Raw genomic sequence first — 20,046 nt, 5'->3', positions numbered from 1 at the left:
GCCTCGACGCAAGGCACATTAAAACAAGCGGGGCCAAGGCGGGCCGCACTCAAAATGACAAAAAAAGTGCTTCCAGACATATAAAAGAGTGTGTGTAACTCCGCGAGTGAGAGCTCCAATCCCGGTGGGCGGGGCCAAAAGGAGACAAGGCGGCAACAAGGAGGGACTAGGAAGCCTCCTTTACAATCAGAAGCCAGCGTTTTGCAGGTAAGATGACGCTAACCAATTAAAAAAATGGGAGGGGCTTCAACTCCACCTCCGAGAGCTTTGGAATCTCTATTGCTTCCAAGAAGCTCTCGTATGACGAGAGCAGTGCATGCGCGCTGCTTTCGCCAGCCGAGACCTAAAAACGAACTGCAGAGTCCGATAAAGAGGCAGGGAGTGAAGAAGCAAGACTGACCCTGCCTTGGTATCCTGCACTGACTTCCAACCGCGCAGCCTGGCTGTGAGCACTTGTTCCATACAAATTAAGCACGGCAGAATACCAATCTGGCAACAGCACTAGTCAACACTACTAATCAACACGTGAAATTAGTACTTAGAGGCCTTTGACATTGTAAGGTCAGGCAACTGTAAACTTCACACTGACGTATACTGGATCTGGGCCTGGGTGGCCACAGCAGAGAACACGTTAGATATGTGTCAACTGAGAGCTGTACTAACAGTATCTATGCTAATCACATCACTGCAGGTACTGGTCGGCACCCCCTCTAGAGCTGTACTAACAGTATATATGCCAATCACGTCACTGCAGGTGCCGGTCGGCAGCCCCTCTAGAGCTGTATGCAGAACACTGGACATGCAGGTGGTAAAAGAATGCCCCAGCCCTGTGACAGTTCACGTCTACTAGATTCAGCATTCAAACAGAAATAAACCCAGGTTTAGTCTATTTAATCTGTTTTACTCCATCAAAGCACTCAACAACATGCATCTCTGTCAAACAGCGGTGCCTTCAACACACACTGAAAGACCGTCTTTTATCTCTCAGTTTTCATGTGAAGTGGAGAGAGGGGTTTGGTTGAAAGCTTTGGACACTGGATTTCTCCATATGTCAACGTGAAAAGGTCCGTCCGTACAACAGCGTCAGATGACCAGAGCACATCCAGCATGGCCACAGCAGCGCGAGCACACTTCACAGATCACACGGGCCCAGCACAGATCGTAGACCTGGCACAAAACCGTAGTGCAAGCTTCCCTTGCATAAGGCACACCACGTGCAAGAAATGCACCTGCATAGCATGGGTAGCAAAATCTGAAGTTTCTTATGCACACAAAAGCATCACTCCTACCTAACCCCCAAATGAACCCCTCTCCCATCCCAGCACACCGTGCCATCCACTCAAAATGAATCATTTTCTCATACAGGTCCTGGAGGAAGGTGCTGCTGCCACCCCATCCTAGAGAGAGGCGCTGCCACACCGAATGTCCACCCAGCGGCAGCGCCTTCGCTAAGGTGGAGCAGCTTCGCCCCAGTGCTTTTCAGCAGTGCAAAAAAGGAAAAATAAAATAACACAATAGTAGCATTTTATTTTTTTGTGCTGAAGCCAGCTTTAGGTTAGGGAGGGACGGGGCTTGCCTGTCGCCACAGCCAGCAGTGGTTGGTACACGGATGTGTGCATGACGGTTTGGTCGGCGGTCTTAGGCAGGCCAAACAGTCATGAGCACTTAGCATGTTCTCCACCCGGCTGTATTGCACAGTCTGGGTTGCAAACATGCACAGGCTCCCACTCCCTGTCTAAGCGCTGAACCAGGCCGCTCAGACCAATCAGGATGCTGCTGTCATGCTGGTGGCAGCAGATTTGTGATTGGCTTAGGGGAGCCTGTGTGCTTCATGCTTCCGGGAAGAGAAGCGGAGGAGGGATGACAGAGGAGCGACAGTGGCCGTGCAGAGGTAAGTGATATTTTCTTTTTTAACTCCTCCCCACCACCCCGTTCCATACCAGCCACCCTTGTGTCCACCCCTGCTCCTTCCCACCCGTCATGGAGGGAGGTGCCGCCAGCCTGCAGGGTGCAGTGCAGTTCGTTATTTGTTTCACATGGTGCTGCCAGGCCTGTGTCCACCGTGAGTACAATCCTATTAACGCCCATTACTCACCTACAGCAGAGGCATCTGACACCCTCGAGGGAGAACCAAGCTACACCTCGGGGAAGCGGGACAAAAGGCAGAGCCGCATCTGCGGCTTCTTGTCAGCGCAGTTGGGATGTGGCGTTGCAATTAGGGCCAAACTGGTCAATTGTAATGGGGTCGGGCGGATCTAAATACAGTTGCTCCTACTTGAAAGCGCAGACTTGTCCACAGCAGCCGAATTCGGTTCAGAGGATATAACTCACATGGGTTCCAAAGAGTGGTCAGACGTAAACCCATTAGACTTGTATCCAGGAATGAAACTTGGTGCTTTCTGTGCCTAGATGCAACCTCAATGAAGACGTTTAAAGAAAAAGAAATGTGATTGGGAGTGATGGTTGTCGGGCGTGGCTATTCTTTTGGCTATTTCCCACGTGCAAGACCCTACAACTTTCAGTTTTGCTATAAAGTCTGTTTCTTCCACTTGTGTCACAGGGGTCTTCTTTCACTGGCCTGTGGTATTGGCAAAGCACTTCCCATACATGCCCAGCAATGCTGACCAGAATGCTACCTTTAGAGAGCGGCCAGACCCATTTAGATTTGGTTGGTCCTCTCTTAACTCCACAGCAGAGCACAGACTGTTAAGGAATGAAGTGTAGAGAGTGTTCCCCAAAATCTTGGAATCTGTGGTCACATACATACATATAACTAACTACATGTGTTTTACAACAGGAAAACTCCTCTTCACCTGGTGCCAGCCTCAATTAGGACATACTGGTTCAAAACATAAAATGCTGTTTCTAAGGATCAATGCTTCAATTGACGGATTCAAAACTCCTTTCCAGTTATGGAGCAATGGTAACACTCTTTCTTTTTGAGAACTGTCTTCGACCTCTGATACAGGAAATGTCCTCAGAGGAATACAGGAAATGTCCTCAGAGGAACACAGGAAAGGTGGTGCCCAGATCTAATACAGTATAAAGTTGCAAAGTCAAACTCTACATCTGAGTTTTCTTTCCACGAACGAGAACGAGTGAAGGCCACCTCTGCTGTTTTCAGGGATCTACAGACTGCACTTCCTGTCCTCTTTGGATGCCACTCGCGGTTCCAGGAGCTAACTTGTAGGGGGGACTGTACTTGTAGGAAGTTTGATACCACAGAGTCAGAGCAAGGACTTCCCTAGCCCAGCAATGACCTCTACTATGCCCTATCAGGGTCACATGAGAAGCTGGACCTGTGCAGTGCCACCTTCTGCATACCGCAGGAGGTGGCACCACGTAGACCCAGAACCTCTGAGGGACAGCGGCAGCCAGAGTGAAGAGTACATGAGAAATGGGAGCTGGGACCCGCCACGCATGCATGGTGTAGGCATTTTGAGGGACGGGAGTATTCAAAGCTTAGAAAGCCAGGGGGGGGAGGGCTGCGGTCATGCAAGAGGCAGTCTACCCACACCTAAGGCCAATGGCACTGCTTTGACAAGACTTGCGCACATGCGCGTACACACACAAACACACACACACACACACACACACACTGTGAGCCTACATCCTATGGCCAATCATGATGAAGCTTACTGGTAGTCGTTTCGTGATTGGCTACCTATTGCAGGCTCTGAGATGTAAGTTAGGTTGGCTTGTAAGAGTGGGGATTTACTGCAGAGGAGCAGCATGCTCAATTTACCAAATGTTTCCAAGAACCAGAAGCCCTGCACAGGAGGAGGTAACGTCATCTAGACAGGTATGTTTCTGAATGGAGATGATGGGAACGGCGCGGGGCAATTATTGTGTGGATTGTGAGCGTGGACACCTGTCCTTGTGCATGCATGTGTTTATGCCTCCGCACATGTTTGTATGCAAGTACACACCTGTGTGTTTATGCTAACCACTCCTTGGCATCTGGTGACCAGCCTCAAACCCCTTGACCGAAAACAGCCATTATGGTACCTCTAAAACAAGGTGGACCTCATTTGCACCGTTTGGCCATCTGACACATAATGGGGACCCTGGCATAAAATGGCCTGCTATAAACTATTTGGGTATTCTAAGCACCGTGTTAGGTCTCACATACAGTGGCCCTCTGTGGCATATTTTGGGCATCCTAAGTATTAAGGAGACTGTCGCACAAGATGGCCCATTTTTCAATATTATGGGCATTTTAGACATTATATCGGCTCTGGAATAAGGTAGAACTCCTTGGCATATATTAGCATTCAGGGCATTATGATGGACTTGACTAAAGTGGCCTTCCATAGTATATTGTGGGCATTCTATGTGTTCTGGTGGCCCAAGCCACCATACTTGGGGCCCAAGCCACCATATTTGGGTCCATTTGTATCAAGCTAAATTGCGATCGCAAACACTGAAATACGTAGAATTTCAGCGTTTGTGATCGCAACTTAGCAATGTGCAATGTATCACACAAAAACCCACTCGCAAAATAAGGAATAGCAAAATCTGCGATTCCCTATTTTGCGAATGCATTTTAGTAATCGCAAATTGCGATTCCTTCAATGTAATGTAGGAAGCACAAAAAAAGTGTGATTTGGCATTAAGGAATCGCAAATTACCACCAACTTCAAGTTGGTGGTAATTTGCGGTTTTCTTTAAAAAAAGCACTTTTTAAATTTTTTTTCAAGTGCCATATGTCGCGCAAAATGTGCACACATGCATATTTCAGGGGTGCAACAGGGTGGCCTCTTGGCACCCTTGCAACCTTGAAATTGCATTCTCAATTTGCGATTCTTTAATTGGTAATCGCAAATTGAGAATGTCGTCCAATTCATTCCTATGGGCCTCCTAGCCCATAGGAATGAATGGGAAGGTATTACTTATTAGCGAATCTCAATTTGCGATTCGCAAATAAGGAATATGTAGGATTTGCAAAAATTTTAGCAAATCCTACATACATTGCATTTTGCGATTCTCTAATTGCGATTCACAAAAAATCGCAATTAAGAGAATCGCTAAATTCATTTTTGATACATATGGCCCTTGGACTATTGTGGACAGTGTATGCATTAAGATGCCACTAACATAACATAGCCTTCATTTATATGTTGTGGGAAACCAAGAGTAGTGGTGACTATTCCTTGCATTATGCTACCCAGGCACATGGTTGCCACCAATGGCTTCTGATGGGCATCCCGGTAAAAGGTGGTCATATATAAAACGGACTACTTGCCGCTGGCAAGTTTTTTGTTATATGGGCAAGTAAGGCAGATTGTGCCTTTAATGGGCAGTAATACATGCAAGTCTTTCATTTAAAATAAGTGGGGTTTGGGGGACTAGCACATTCTCTTTAACTTTGTTTAGAAGCTTGTGGTCTGGAGTCGCTTCTCCTGTCTAAGATTTGCCATAAACACATATTCTTCTGAGACACACCCAAGCAACCCTGCAAACAGCAAATATTACCTTTGAAATGGGGCAATTTTTAAGTGATGGGTTCTTGCCCAACATTTGTCTGGAGTTTTCTTTATTTACAGAGGGGGCTAGGCGCTCTTTAGGGATTTAACTGCACAGTTTCCAATATTCGATTTGCAGCTAGCAAGAAGCACCAGGTCCACCTTTGCAGATGAAGTTGGTCAAAACCTTCTTAACGGATTTGGCCAAGAACTGGTGAATGTGAATTGTACTAAGGCAGCCCCAGTGACCGGTGCTTCAATTGTGTATTGAGTGTACAGAGGTCATCAGGTATTAGAGAAACGTTCTTGAATGACTGTAGCTTCAGCACCAGAAAGAACACTACAGGAGGAAAAACATTGAGAAAGTCTCTTCAAGATACAGGGAAGGAGCCAAAGATGGAGGAAGCATGCTTCCTATTAATACTGCTAGGATTTGCAACTACAGAGGTAATGGGCCATACCAGGCACAACTCACCAACCTGGAGTGTCTACTCCTTGAATATGCCGCCCAGTCCCCTGTTGAACTAGACATTGGTTCTGCAAATACCTTGCACCGGTGTATCCTAAACTGTGGGTCATGGCCCACTGATGGGTCGTCGGCTGATATCTGGTGGGTTGTGAAAGACCAATAAATAAAGATGCCTTTACATTTAGGTTTTATCTTGTCACATTTGCTGTGCTTCGAAGACAGAGGTCAGGCTAAATCTTCTAACACATGGTTGCTTATTGTTTTAACATGGGGAATGATTTATACTTTCCGTTCTGTGCTAAGTGAAACGAGTTTTTAATGGAACTATGTGACAATCTTGGTGGGGTACAGGAAGTGTGAAAGGAAAGGCTGTAGAATGTCATTTGTTTTTGTAACGCAAAAAACTTTAGACACCTGTAAATCAACTGTATACATATTTCAGAATATATCAGCAGTTAGGAAAGCAAATATGAAGCACTTTTTTTAATACTTTTAAAGAGTGATGGAAGCAAAGATTTTAATTGAATCAAGACACTTCTACTTAGTGATGCGTAAATGATAAACATTCACCCATACTCTCTTTCCACACATTATCATTTGTGTGCTATACAGTGTTATCAGTAAAACTATATGTTTGATCAAATTTAGTGGCCATTTCAATGGAAAATGTGCAGTTTGTAAATGACAGTGCGTAACTGCACAATTCTCTAGTACTATATTTGCACTATTGTGCTTCAAAAAGAAGCTATTTTCTAGACCTTACCACTCTCACGCTGAATACATTTGCTACACTTCGTGTAAAGCTAGGATTATCACAATCCCTTTGACTTCAGTGATGTAACATTGATGACAGCACCCCCACTTTGAAAATGGTTCCAGCACCACTGATGCAAAATCCACTGATGTCCCTAAGTCCAGTTTTAAAACACACCCTTCTAAGTATTTCCAAGCAAGGCTCTGAGTGAACCTTCCATTATTGTTTGCTGCTGTTCTGTTTCCTCCATAAAGCCATTTCAACAGAAAATGCGCTCCCTATCTGCAGTCATACACAATCAACCCACTTGTGTCTGACTTTAACCCATAAATTGAGAAATATGGATGTGGCCTAATGGCCAGAGCAGCTGACTTTGGATCTGGGGAACCAGGTTTGAGTCCTGCGACTCTGGGCAAATCACATATTCTCCTGTGCTAGATACAATGAATCAATGTAATCTGGGACTCATTTAATGCGCTCCAATGCCCTTCAGTGTTTGTGCTATATATAAAACTGCAATATCTATACAGAGTCCAAAGAGCATCACCGGGCCTCATTTTAACACAAACATGGATATGAGTCCTTATCCCATACTGTGCAGCAGATTGGGTTTTTCAAATTTCCTAAAATCACTGGTATCAATACCAGATTTTTAGAAGCATTGTGATTTTAGGGAAATGCCACAGGCCAGCACCCCGCTCAGAAAAGAGTTCCAGTGCAGTTTACCATCTGCCATTTGTATGGGTAGATCAATATCTTTACCACAGTCCGATATAGACATACTGAAGGGCGTGGTTAAGGTTGTGACATTTGACAATTGCTGTTAGACAGAAACACAACAAATTGCTAAGAGGTTGTTATTTCTGTCATTTACAGCATTTTCTAAGCATTTCTACTATTACATTATAAAAATTGCCCTCGTCTCATGTCTTTTTAAATCTAGGTGGGTCGCAAAAGCTTGTCGTTCTAAAAATATAGTCTTGGGTTTAAAACCTTGAGAAGCACTGCCTTACGCATCAGCAAAGTGAATGTTAAACTATTCTTGGGCATTGGTGAGAAGTGAAATAGCTACTAAAAGATGGAAACCAGGTACATGGGTTTTAGTCAGATAGAAGCTAAAGAAGATCTCTTATGCATTCTTCCATTCCGAAGTGTGATTACTGTCCAGGGTGAAAACCTTACAAGTCGCTGAGGACAAGCAACTGACATGGAGACACAAGGGATGTGCAGGGGTCAGGGCAACAAATGCAAGCTGCATATACACCTCCTTAGAATAAATATGATAAAGTATTTTGGGCCTATTCATAAACTGTATTTTGTAATACATAAAGCAGTGCTACAGTAGTACTGCTCATGGACTATAAAAACGTACTCCCAAACATACATCTGGAGGCCTTCCCTTCTCCCATCTTTTCTGTGTGGAGATCTCTGTGCACTTAGGTATATATTTAAGTAAATGTATGAGAGACAAGGGGGGGTCGCTGGAAATGGGGAATACTTTCTACTAAATCGGAGGGGCTTAGGAAAGAGAGGTTTGTGTAGGGACATGCTATTACACACACTCCACAAAAGAGTAAGACAACTGCAAGTAACAAACTACTTTGAAAGTTACTACAAGCCCTAAAGGTGCCATAACAGATATAAATGTACTCCAGACCAGCCTTGGAGTAGATCAAGCACCACATATAGCCACTCACAGGTACTACAACACACTGCTAAAGAAAACAATGGAGGTAGGTACTAATGTAAATATATTAAAATTATTATTTGATACACATTGAATTTGATGAGCTAGTGTGCTGTAACATGTTTATTAGTTCTAGTTTAATAATATTTTAAATTAATTTAAATTTTTGCTTTAAATTGTTTTAATATTATTATTTTTTTAAGAATAATAAACTGAAATAATTTTCCCTATACTTTCCCATACGGAAGTCTCCGCCGTGGTGCAGGAAATCGCCACCTACCTAGTAAATTTATACTGCTAGATCCTGGTTTAGGGGGCTCCCCTCCGTTATTTGAGGAGGTGGAGACATTGAAGTCTACACATGGGTGTAAATCTACACTCGGCAATGGTGAATAGCAAATAAGTGTACAGTTACACCTCAGTGTAGAAATAAATATTCATGTGTATATTTACCTTTGTGAATAGACCCCTTAGAGTGCAATGTCCAGTCCTTTAGTCTCAGATGAGAGCTTCCCACAAGCGCAGAACATGAACGAGCAATGTAAGAATGTCACAGGCACGAGCTTTCGGTGATCTAATTCAGAGAATTGACCATACTAAAGTCACGATTAAATGAAAGTGCGGTATGCGGATTTGTGCTATTATGTAGCAGCCACTCCATGCCATTGCAGTGTCAGGGCTTCTTAAGAGACTGTCATCTCTCACCTGTTGGGCTGGTCTGCGCTCCCTTCCCTGCTGCTGGCACCTGGAGCGCGGAAGGCTTGGACCGCATGTCAGGGCTGTCAGAGGATCCCAGGTCTTCTGTCTGGCCGGCTGGAGAGGAGGCAATCTCCGCCAGAACCTCCAGGTCCTTGAGAATCACCTGAGAAGAAACAATAAGGTATCAGCACTGTGGAAAAGGCTGGCAGGGTCTTACCTAAGAGAAATGCAAACCTGCTATCATTCTGCATAGATAGAGCAACTCCCATTCACTCAACTATTAGACCAGGGGCACAGTGCCAGAAGGAATCAAATCACTTATAGAGATCACCTTGTCAATCGATGGAAACCAATGCTAATTAATGACCAACCCAAGAATACATCGCTTCTTCTCTGTAAATGCAGTTTGGGTTCTAGCAGCAGATATGTGCTGTACTGTCCTCTAAAAATCACAGACTGCAGTCAGGACATGGGCAATAAATATTTTGTAAGCCTCGTCACCACGTGAGATTACAAATTGGAACAGGATCTTGAAGATGAAGCCAGAGGATCCAATCTGTTTTCTGTGGGATCGCCTTTAATGTAACAGCTGTTCAAGAAAAATGAATTAAAAAAGCATCTTTGGAAACATTCACTTTTATAATTAGCGAAGAGTCAACCTTCAGAGCACCCCCAAAGGTTACAAATCTCTGGCAATGATATACGGGATCCGTCCGATCTCGACGGCAGATCATCTTTGACTCCGCGGATCCATGGTGGAGAGAGGGGACGGGAAACCTGCCTTCCAGCTGTTGAATATCTGTCCATGACAGAAGGCCATAAATCTGAGGAGCCTGCTCCGTTGTGGGGATTATGAGCTCAAGTCGAGATTTGTAATATCTAACGTAGAATCCCTCAAGGCTGATCGATCAGCTGTAAATGCAGGGATTAGGGCCTGAGAATGATACGCTGTGGGAGCGGTCCTTAAATCCGGTGCCGCAGTCCTGAGTGTTGGGGTCGTGGATAGAAGATCAGTCAACGGCAGGAGGTCTGAGACTGATGATCAGCTGTCAGGGCAGGGATTATGGCTGATTCTCAGCTCAGTCTGTGGTGGAAGGCCAGGAGAGCTATGCACTGATCCAGCATTCACTGCCGGCTTTACAGCACGACTGCAAAAAATAAGGAATGGGTCAATGGGGAGTCCCTTGAGTCTCACAGGTGTCACCATCACTGGTGAAATTATGGTCTGCATTCACAGCAGCTTATTGCTCATGTGCACTGGAAATGCTGCTCTACGTGTTGGGATGAAGGAGTGAATGACTGACTATATGTCTGCAGGTCCAATCAGCAGAAAAGATGTACAGCGGGTGGTGGCTGCACCGCGAGACTTCTCATTTGATCTCGTTGCCAAACTGCCCTTTTTTAAATATTTCCTTTTCTAAGATGTTATATGGAATTCTTACAGAAGTCGTGCACACAATAATTCTGCCAGCATGTGTGGACACTGCACATATAACAGTGGTGAAGAGCACCGTGAATCTAGATAAGGAGCTGAGAACGCATAACTGTGTATGATGCCGGGTCTGCTGGCTCAGTGGACTAATGCGTCCACTGGAGGGGGCTGTGTTCAACCTCATGGTCACAGGTTCAACTACCGGCTGGTCCACTCAGCCGTTCATCCATTTGAGGTCGATAAAATGAGTACCATTGAGTTGGGTAACAATAAACATCTGTTATTCAGCGCCTAGAGACCTATGGGTGAATGTGTGCTTTACAAATACACATGTTCTGTTATGTTATGTATTAAAAGAATGTATAGAATGCTTACAACAAAGAAACATTATGGCAGTAAAATACATGGGATTCTGCAATCCGTGTATAAAAACCGGTCTCTACTTTTCTTACTACAGCCGAGTTGTGCCGTCTCTAGTCACCAGTAATAATGGAATGACACAGCTGCTCAACTGTAGTAGTTTATGACAGTGCGTTTTCACATCACATCTTAATACCTCCTGACAGAGCCAGCACAGAAGATAAAATAAAGGCCACCAATAAAATACAGCTGCAGTTTAAACAAGAAAAATGAGAACTGGCTTTTACGATTTCTGATCTATTTTTCGGAACTGAATAGTGATCACCAGAAAGGAGATATTTATGACAACATGTTTATTTTGCGCACACTGTCGGTAATTACACGAAAGGCAGAATACCCTGCATGTTTCTACACATCCTTTTAAAAGCAGACTTACACTAAACTGAGTATTGTCTTTTGCAACTTTTTTTGGTGCAGTGTTTATTTTGCACTACAGATTCTGTTTACATTCTTCATTTCTGCAACCATACGGTCTTTCTCATGAAAGAGCAGGACACTGAGGATTTAAGCTTCGTGGGAAGGGCGACAGTGTGACCAAGTATTATAAGGAATAAAATACCCTTTGTTATACGTTAAAAGGATATTGCAAGTCACCTAGGAGTTCCATGAACTTATAATAAAACTCCTCGGTGTTTGCAATATCCTTATAATGTACGGAGTGGGATACTTTGGGCCTGATTTAGGGTTTGGCGGGTGGTAAACTCCATCCCAAATCTGACACATATCCCATGTGCCATCTTACAGTTGCCATAATATGGCAGGCGGGGAATCTGTCACACTTGAGATGGAGGATTTCATCTCTCAAACTCTAAATCAGGCCCTTCATCCCATACAGACCCTGTGACTTGGGGCAGTCAAGTATCCTGACCACTAGATATGCAATGTCGGAATTAAAGATGCACTGGTGTTAATCTGCTGTTCTAAACTATAATGTATGCACCACTGTTATATAATTTAAAATGCTAATAAAAAGTTTCAACAACAAAAAAAGTATCCTGGCCACTTCCCTCCGACGGTTTTTCAAGTGTGTACTCAAGGTGTCTTGTGAAGGAAAAACACAACAATGATTTGCTGAAGAAGGGGACAGGAGTGAGGTGGCTTACAAACAAGAAGCTGTGTACTTTGGTTTCTCTTCAAACCCAATAAATCTTGCGCCTTTTACATACAAGAAGCTGTAAAAGGGACAGATAAGGGGAAATACGGACCCTTATCCATCGGATAGTACTGGGGCTAAAAGAGTAGGTGCTAAAGGTCAGCATAGTTACTGGGTGGCACTGATAGGTCTGCTGGACGTCAGAGTGCTTTGCAATCAGATACAACCTCTTCTGGAAAAGTGAGGAAATGGTTTGAGTTTTAGTGAATTTGAATTGAAACTCTGGAATTGTTGCTGGTCTTTTACAGATGGGTCACAGTGTGGAACCCACAAGAACAGCGGTGTAGAGGACGAGGCCTCTTGGAGGCACATCTTCGAGGGGCCAGGCTCACCCTGGCACAGAGAGCTTTATTCAGGGACTGGCACCGAGCCTGCATAATGCTGGTGAGAGCGAGGACGGCATACACTCAGGGGGCAGCACTGGGCGCTCTGTGCCCCGCCATCCACATGAAAGAAGAAACACCACAGAAACGAAGCATTGCTACCTTCATAGAGCAGCCCTTGCAGCAGGCAAAACCCCATGCAAGTCTCCTTCAACTGGCCGGCAGCCGCTCTGGGCACACACCTCTCATGGTTGTGGGGGCAGTTAAACTGCAGTGTTGTGTGTGCTGTACAGTACTGAATATATCGACAGCTATAGGTCTGTAAACAAAGAATAATCTAGTGTGTCCTTGCTTAGACTGCCTCCCAGGTTTCAACATGCCACGTGTACAATGTGGAAAAGCAACGATAGGACATTAGGGTTGATATAAACAGACACATCTATTTTTGAAGGTTCCCATGCCCGCGTGGATGTGATTAACAATGTCGGATTTGTATTACTAACAAGGAAAACTCAAAGGGATGTGTGAGTTTAGCGCAGCCGTTGTAGACGGAAAAACACTTTCAGTGTTTATGGCAAATGTACCACGCGGCACAGTGCTCTGCAACTGGTAAGCAGCAGAGACCAGAATCCTTTTCACCCTCAGCCTCTTGCATAAGTGAAGGATATAGAAGTATGTTTGTCCAGCAGCACGGCTTCTTGTGCTGACACACACACACACTGTGAGGTCGCAGGGCACTCCTGGGGCAGTATCACACACTGCCCCGAAGGGCGCAACGGGCACTTGCGCCCACTTTGGGCACCCTCAGGGCACTTTGGTATTACAGAAGGGGTTGCAGATGCTTGTGTGGCCCCTTCTGGAATACAGATAGCACTGACGCACATCTAGCGCTATCTTTAGAGGGAGTCCCCTCATGTGCATGGGGGCGTGGCCCCATGCAAATAAGGGAATCTCTGCCTTTGTGCCCGCGCCGTTACTGACGTGGGCTCAGAAGCAAACATGCCTTTAGAAGCCACAAACACTTGGTGCACTTTCAGTACGCCTTCTAAATGCAGCCCTCTAAAGGGAAGAAAGGGGGTTCCATGGACTCTCCAGACATCCCCTTGCAGGCGGGTGCAGTCGATCACAGCACCTGCTTGCAAGGCGATCTCTAATCCCATTTAAAAGTGCAGGCAAGTTGATGCCTGAACAGAGAAGCACGGAGCAGCTTTAAAACAGCTGCTCCGTATTTCTCTTGAATGCGCTGCCCCTAGGGCAGCAAGAGTTCGCGGCTGCCCCCAGGGCAGTGCATTCACCCTGATATGGCGCACTTTCCATGTTTGCACTCGGCACACCTGCTTAACGATGCGCCATGGTGCAAACCAAGAAAAGTGCACCCTATCTGTAATGCGGGTCCACATCTTTGTGTGGGCTCTGTGGGCTGCGGATATTGCAATCTAACCACTGCTGGTAGTTTGGTGATCATTCTGCGCAAGAGCGGTTCATAACCTGCGAGAGTCTGTGCAGTCCTTTTCTGAATATTGTGCTGCTCCTGTAAAGGCTGTCTGACCTGGGTGTGAGCTAAGCAGCACTTCTGCCCACGCAGTTACATTCATGAGTGTGTGTAGGAGGTTTCTGCCTGGTACAGGCAGCTGTACAATGTCTTTAAGGGAATCTTGCACTATGCTCTCTATGCGTCATTTTTAGGTCTCGCCTGAGCGAGCGCTTTAACGCTGTTCTCGCGAGAGCTTTAGTAAACAGGGGGATTTGGAAGTGCAAACTAGTGCTTTCAGGCCTCCAAATACAGTGCATGTGCGCCGGGCGCGCGCACCATTTGGCAGCCTGCGTGATCATTTCGCGGCCGCTTTGATGTTCTCAGTGAGCCGCGCGGCCACTGAGAACATCAAAGCGGCCGCAAAAGTGCTCACCATTTGCCAGCCTGCGTGCCTCTCTCCCCTACCCCCTCCCTTATCCCACTTCCTTATAGCGCGAGGAGCTGTCTATCCCTAGCGCGCGCTTCAACGTTCCTCCCCCACCACAGAGTGCGACTCGCGGCCGCGCGTCTTCCACAACTCCCGGGCTTGTTCTAGTACCCGTGCATATTTTTCTCTGCTCTGTCCCTCTAAGTACCCCCAACCCATACCTTCTGCGTCCACTGCTGCTGTGTGGAAGGGTATATATGTTTATAAACTGCTACTTTACCAATAATCTAGTCTTAGTAACAGTCGCAATAAACTAACCACCGAGACCTGGACTGAATATAAACTGAATACAACATATTGTCTGTGATCACTAACTGACACTCAGCAGCATCATCACAGGTACAGTGTATGGAACAGCAGCCCATGATTTCTTCACACATACATGAGGCACACCACATGCAGGAGTTGTGCACGCTTTGTTTGGGGGCAGAACAGGTACAATACACCCAGCTGTGCCAAGAGTCAAACGGAACAGTTTCAGCCCAGCAGATGCAAAATCCTCTCCCAACTCAGAACAAACTTAGAAAGGGTAACAGTCAAAGCTTCTCTTACATGAAAATATGCATGTCACTGTCACAGACATCTAGAGTAAAACTGTTAACGATGCAGAGACTCGAATCCCGTTCCCAACGTCCAAAGTCGGCAGCTCCGGAGGTTACTCCAGTCTCTCTCCTGCTAGACATCAGTGTGTTTGGCTGCAACTTTCATATTGTTTTCCGCCCTTGCTTAAAGCGAGCTGTCGATGGAAAAGCCTGCTTCCGGGGCTGGCCTTGATTATCCTTCCAGCGCCATGCAGCCAATCTATCTTTTTACCTCCACCCAGGCCTACTCCCCCCGCCGATATCCTGCTCTCCATACTAGGCGCCTTCATAGCAACATAGCGGTAGCTTAAGTCGAGAGCTCCCGTAAGCGGGAGGGTTCGAGGCTCACCGCAATCCAGGGCAGCTCTCATGTGCGGGGGACGCCCCCGAGACCACAGAGGCTGCTCTCACCTCCAGGTTGTGCCGTCAGAGACCGCACAGATCGCTCTTGACTTTAAGAAAGTCCCATCGCTGTTAGGAGACCCGCATATTCACCCCACAAGCCTCTGGTGGTTCGGAGGGTTTGTGAAGGCGGTGCGTTTACTCACAAGGTAATGACTTTCACTCGCTCCGCAACTGCACATTTTTACAGTTTGCGATATCTTTTGTAGCACCAGTCACCTTAACTGGAGTTAATTTCAGCCACAGCTCCTGCCTCCTAGAGGCATGGATATTTAATTCATTCAGGTACCGCCGCCAGCGGCGAGTTATGTAATGTTGCAATCTTCGCATTGCGGAGCAATAATTTTCTAGCAGTTTAACTCGCCATCTTTGTTTATGCCACAGCTTCTGCCTTTATTAGGCACAGCTGTTTTGTCCATTACGGTTGCAGTGGCTTATTGAAGCAGGACCCACGGAGCCTACTTCTTTTCGTGCACTAGTTTTCACTTTGTGCCCGTGTGAATGGCTGGTGCCGATGCATTTTACTACTCCACTGCCTAGAGGTGATATGGAACTGATTTCTTCGCATACAGTGATCATTAAAGAGGGGCATCAAATTATTTTCGTCGGGCTGCTAGAGCCACGGCAACGCTGAGCCGTGCTGGTGTGCTGCAACCCGCACCGCCTCAGCTGGCTCAACCCTTGACACTAACCCTTTAACAAGCATTGGCATAGCCAATAGGTCTCGCCTTTGGGACCTTATAAGTGTTTAGCCATGCAACAGTTGCATAACTAAATACTTATAAAGTCCCAAAAGCGAGACCTATTGGCTATGCCAATGCTTGTGGTATGTGTGACCTAAACCTGCATTAACAATGCCTGTCATGACATGTGACTCCTGTTCAGTGCTTCATTTGTAAAAAAACATAAGTGCCAGGGCTCTCATCAGGAGGCCACTGCAGCTTGCCATGCTACCAGAGACAGTAAAAACACAACTACTAACCATCACACTCCTACATGTGTGACAATTCAGACAATCCCAGGCCCCCAAAGCTATAAGATTGGCTTGGGCAGCAGGTAATAGTAATTTTTAATGCATATTGAATTAATAATTAACTGTTGTGGTCATCTCTAAATTAGCCAGACAGCACCACCTTGTGGCAGACTGTCACAAGCGCCGGTGTTGACAATTAAGTGCTGGTGCCGAGCACCGGAAAACACTGGGTTAAATTAAGCACTGCTCCCGATACAATGTTGTTTCTTGTCTCTGCGTTTCCCTACTCTCAGTGTTGTAGAGAAACGTGCAAAGCTCCTGCCCTGAAGTAGAGGAAGAAGGGCTGGGTTATCGGATTTAGGGAGGAAGGTGAGGGCACGGTGTGTGGGTGGTTGGGTGAGTGTGTGTATAGTAAATGCATTTACATAGCAAGATCTACGCCTGTGTGCTGGTTGGTGGTTATTGGTTATTATACATGTACTCCAATTTCTTTGTGTCAGATTAAATTTAAAGCATTTTAGATGTGATTAGTGGAGGGTATGAGAGTTCAAGCAATTGTTTGTGGGGTTAATGGGTAGGAGAGTAGGTATTGGTAAGTTGCAGGAATATAGCCTAAGACAAGGAGGATGTGATCTCTGAAGTGAGGTGTAGGCACTTTGTAGAGATACAATAACAGATAATAGGCATGCAGGGTATGGTAGGCTACACTCAGATAGTAAGACAAGCAGAGAAAGGAGGATTAGGAAACGGTAATTACATAGGAGAAGAGGAGAGAAAAACAGTTGCTGGTTTTAAGTCAACATTTCTTTTTTATGCATGGTATTAGAAATACAGAGAAGCCGCTTACGTTATCACCTCCACCGTATCTTCTGAGAACCCCACTTTCTGCATGGATGGTGGTTCTTTCTTTAGTCTCCCCAGTGTTTAAGTCTCTGGACATCACACTCTTTGTCCAATGTGCCAGACTGGTCTTGCCTCTGTTTTAAAGTCTTGGAGACTGGTGATGTTAGGGTTGTCTCACTGCTCCTCCACTTGTGTGGGGGATTCCTCCACCGTTTCTAGATGAACTATATACTTGTGATGTGCATGTGTTAGAAGCTTGCAGTGCTGCTGCCAGTATTGCAGTTGCTCCGTGTTACGCCTGTAATGCCGTGGTGCATGCTGGAACTGTGACGTGTGCGAGAAGTGTGCATCGATGCTGCCTGCTTGTGAAGGAAGCTTGCACTGATGCTGCCGGTGCAGTAACCTTTCTGTGTGCGGCAATCATGCCTTGCTGATGCCTCTGCTGCTCTTGGACGCATGAGAGAAGCTGGCACTGCTGCTGCTAATGTGAAATTGGTTGTGTGCCTTAGTGGCAAAACCCAACAACTAAAGTCACCACTGAACACCATCTATTGCACTCGGGCTTAGTCTGCTTTCCAGCACTGGCAGTTTCTGAAGCTACGAGAAGTGAGGCACAGGGTGATATTGTGAATTATTATGGATGGTACAATAAATCCCTCCTGTTAGCTTCTGAGCGCCCAGGAAACCGCACACCCTCAAAACTACTAAGAGAAAGTGTTCAAGGGGGCATCTAGCGTACCTTGAAAAGGCCTCGCAGGGCAGCAGAGCTGCAAGGGAAATGCCCTGTGCAATTAAAAGAAAGATTAGGGAATCCTATCCTGGGATGTCACTGACAGGGACACAAAAGGAGAGCATTATCGTGCTGAAATCACCTAGAAAGGTTTAACGTCGCACCTAACTCTCAAACAAACAGCATGTATGTGGTGCCTGTGTATGTATGTGGTGTGTGTGGTGCAACATGCCCAAAGGGCAGCAGAGGGCTGGAGAGGGTCCAAGCCAAAGAAGCAGTACACATATGGTTGAAGAGGCAGCACAGTAGATAGTCATTTACTTCTGATAAGTACCCAAGAATACATATTAAGGCCGAGTCCAGTCGTTGGCGAGGGCACTGGAGGGTGGAGAGGGGGAGGGGGATAGGGGGATAGGGACTGGGGAGAGGGAGTGACTGGGTGGGAGGGAAGGGGGAGAAAACTTAAAAGCGGAACGCAGACATCCTATAATGATATAAACAAATGTACAGGGTGAAATATGGTTAAGTATAATGACCTACATGTTATCGCTGCCCGGGCTCTGGGATGTGTGCTCACAAGCTGTGTACGGAAGCCTCATGGCCAAGAAAGGAAAAGGCACTGGCATTTGCGGTGCAGGGTCAGTATGTATGTATGTAAGCTGCTTATCCTTTTGTTCTGCAATAAAAAAGGTTTAGAAAAAAAAAAAATGGTTGAAGAGGCAGCTGGTTTCTGGGAGCAGACATGAACCACCTGCATCGCGACGCAGGGGCACATTTAGTGGAGCAAGGTTAGGGTGACCCTGATGGACAGAGGGATATGTCCCAGATCCTGAGCCTTCAGCTTTCTCCTAAACTGGAGCAAGAATGCGGCGGTCTTGATGGAATCAACTATGTTGTCCCAGTTCATTTCTGCACAGATGGAGAAGGCTTGTTGCCTTCTTTTGTATTTTTTACACCTCTTCACCTCTAGTCCTATGATGTCTCAGCTGCAGGCTTGCCAAGAGCCGCAGGAGATGTGCACTTGTCGTCCAGAGAGGCAGGGATGCTAGTCAGGACAGCTTTCTATATTATACAGCTGGTTTTGAAGATGGTGCTTGCCGGTAAGGTGCGCCAGCGGAGTTCCAGCAGGATGGAGGTGCTGCTATCAGGCTTTAAGTGGGATCAAAAAGGGGTGTGGCCAATGTAATTAAGGGTGTGGCTTAAAAACACATAACCTAAAAATCTGCGCTTAGCATAGCTGCCCGACTTGTATTTTGCTGTTTCTGTCATTGCATCCAGATATACGATACAAAAAGTAACATCATACCTACAACAAGTCCGGACTATTGGCTTTGTCAATTGTTGTTAGTTACATAAGCTAAAGAAGCAGCAACTATGGCTCGTATATAGTATTGAACAAGTTTCCACTTAAAGCCCTGGTGACACCACGACAATGTTGCTGCTCCTGAGTTTCAAAAAGAGAAGTGAAATCAAGAGAGAAAATTACTCTCTTTAAAGGATTTCCCTTCCCCTACAACACTCACCATGTATGACGTCATGCCATAACTTCACTAGTGAGAAGTGAGCAGTGTGAGCAGCGCACGTCGATGTGCCTGCTGTCACTGCAGTACGGAAAAAACACAGACCGCCTGTGCCAGGGCACAAAACAGAGCCCGATAGAGACCCGTTTCGAGCCCCTCTTTAAAAAACTGCCCCTGCTCAGCACCGGTGAGACCCGGCCCATTTAAAGACCTGGCTGCTATAGTCATATTTCTTCAGGCAGTGGATGAGACATGCTGTAACCTGTAAGGAGACGTGCCAGGATGCCAACAAATAGGGTGTTGCCACCATGCAGATGCGAGAGCAGGAGGGCTCAGACCGCAGTTCGGAAGCTGCTTTCTGAGAGGAACAGTTTCCCTTTCTTTTGCAGAGCGAGGTGGTACCAGGACATCTATAGGCATGAGCAGTCCAAGCCATACCAAAGGAGAAGTCTCTCCAAGTGAATCATTCTCAGAGGTTTGAAGCTGGGGAACCAGGTACGAGTCTTGGGATCAGCTCAACGCCCTGTGATTCGGGGCAAATCACTCAATCCCTCAAACCCTGTGCCTACCAAAAACAAGCATTTGCAATGCAATAGGTCTCGCATTTATAAGAGTTTGAGCTATTGGCATTGTA

The 20,046-nt window shown here is 46.0% G+C and overlaps 1 protein-coding gene across 4 annotated transcripts in view; it reads right to left on the bottom strand.

The window, feature by feature from the left end:
- The window catches only part of VAC14 (VAC14 component of PIKFYVE complex), a 1,500,963-nt gene that overhangs the window by 643,457 nt on the left and 837,460 nt on the right, over positions 1 to 20,046 (bottom strand). For all 4 annotated transcript variants that reach the window (XM_085639779.1, XM_085639781.1, XM_085639778.1 and 1 more), the window contains exon 14: positions 9,081 to 9,237. In XM_085639779.1, coding sequence (XP_085495905.1) covers positions 9,081 to 9,237 — 157 coding nt within the window. The remainder of the gene's footprint in view (positions 1 to 9,080; positions 9,238 to 20,046) is intronic.

The sequence above is a fragment of the Triturus cristatus genome, chromosome 12 (assembly GCF_964204655.1).
Source record: "Triturus cristatus chromosome 12, aTriCri1.1, whole genome shotgun sequence".
Taxonomy (NCBI): Eukaryota; Metazoa; Chordata; class Amphibia; order Caudata; family Salamandridae; genus Triturus; species Triturus cristatus.
This window is presented reverse-complemented; position numbering and strand designations above follow the sequence as displayed.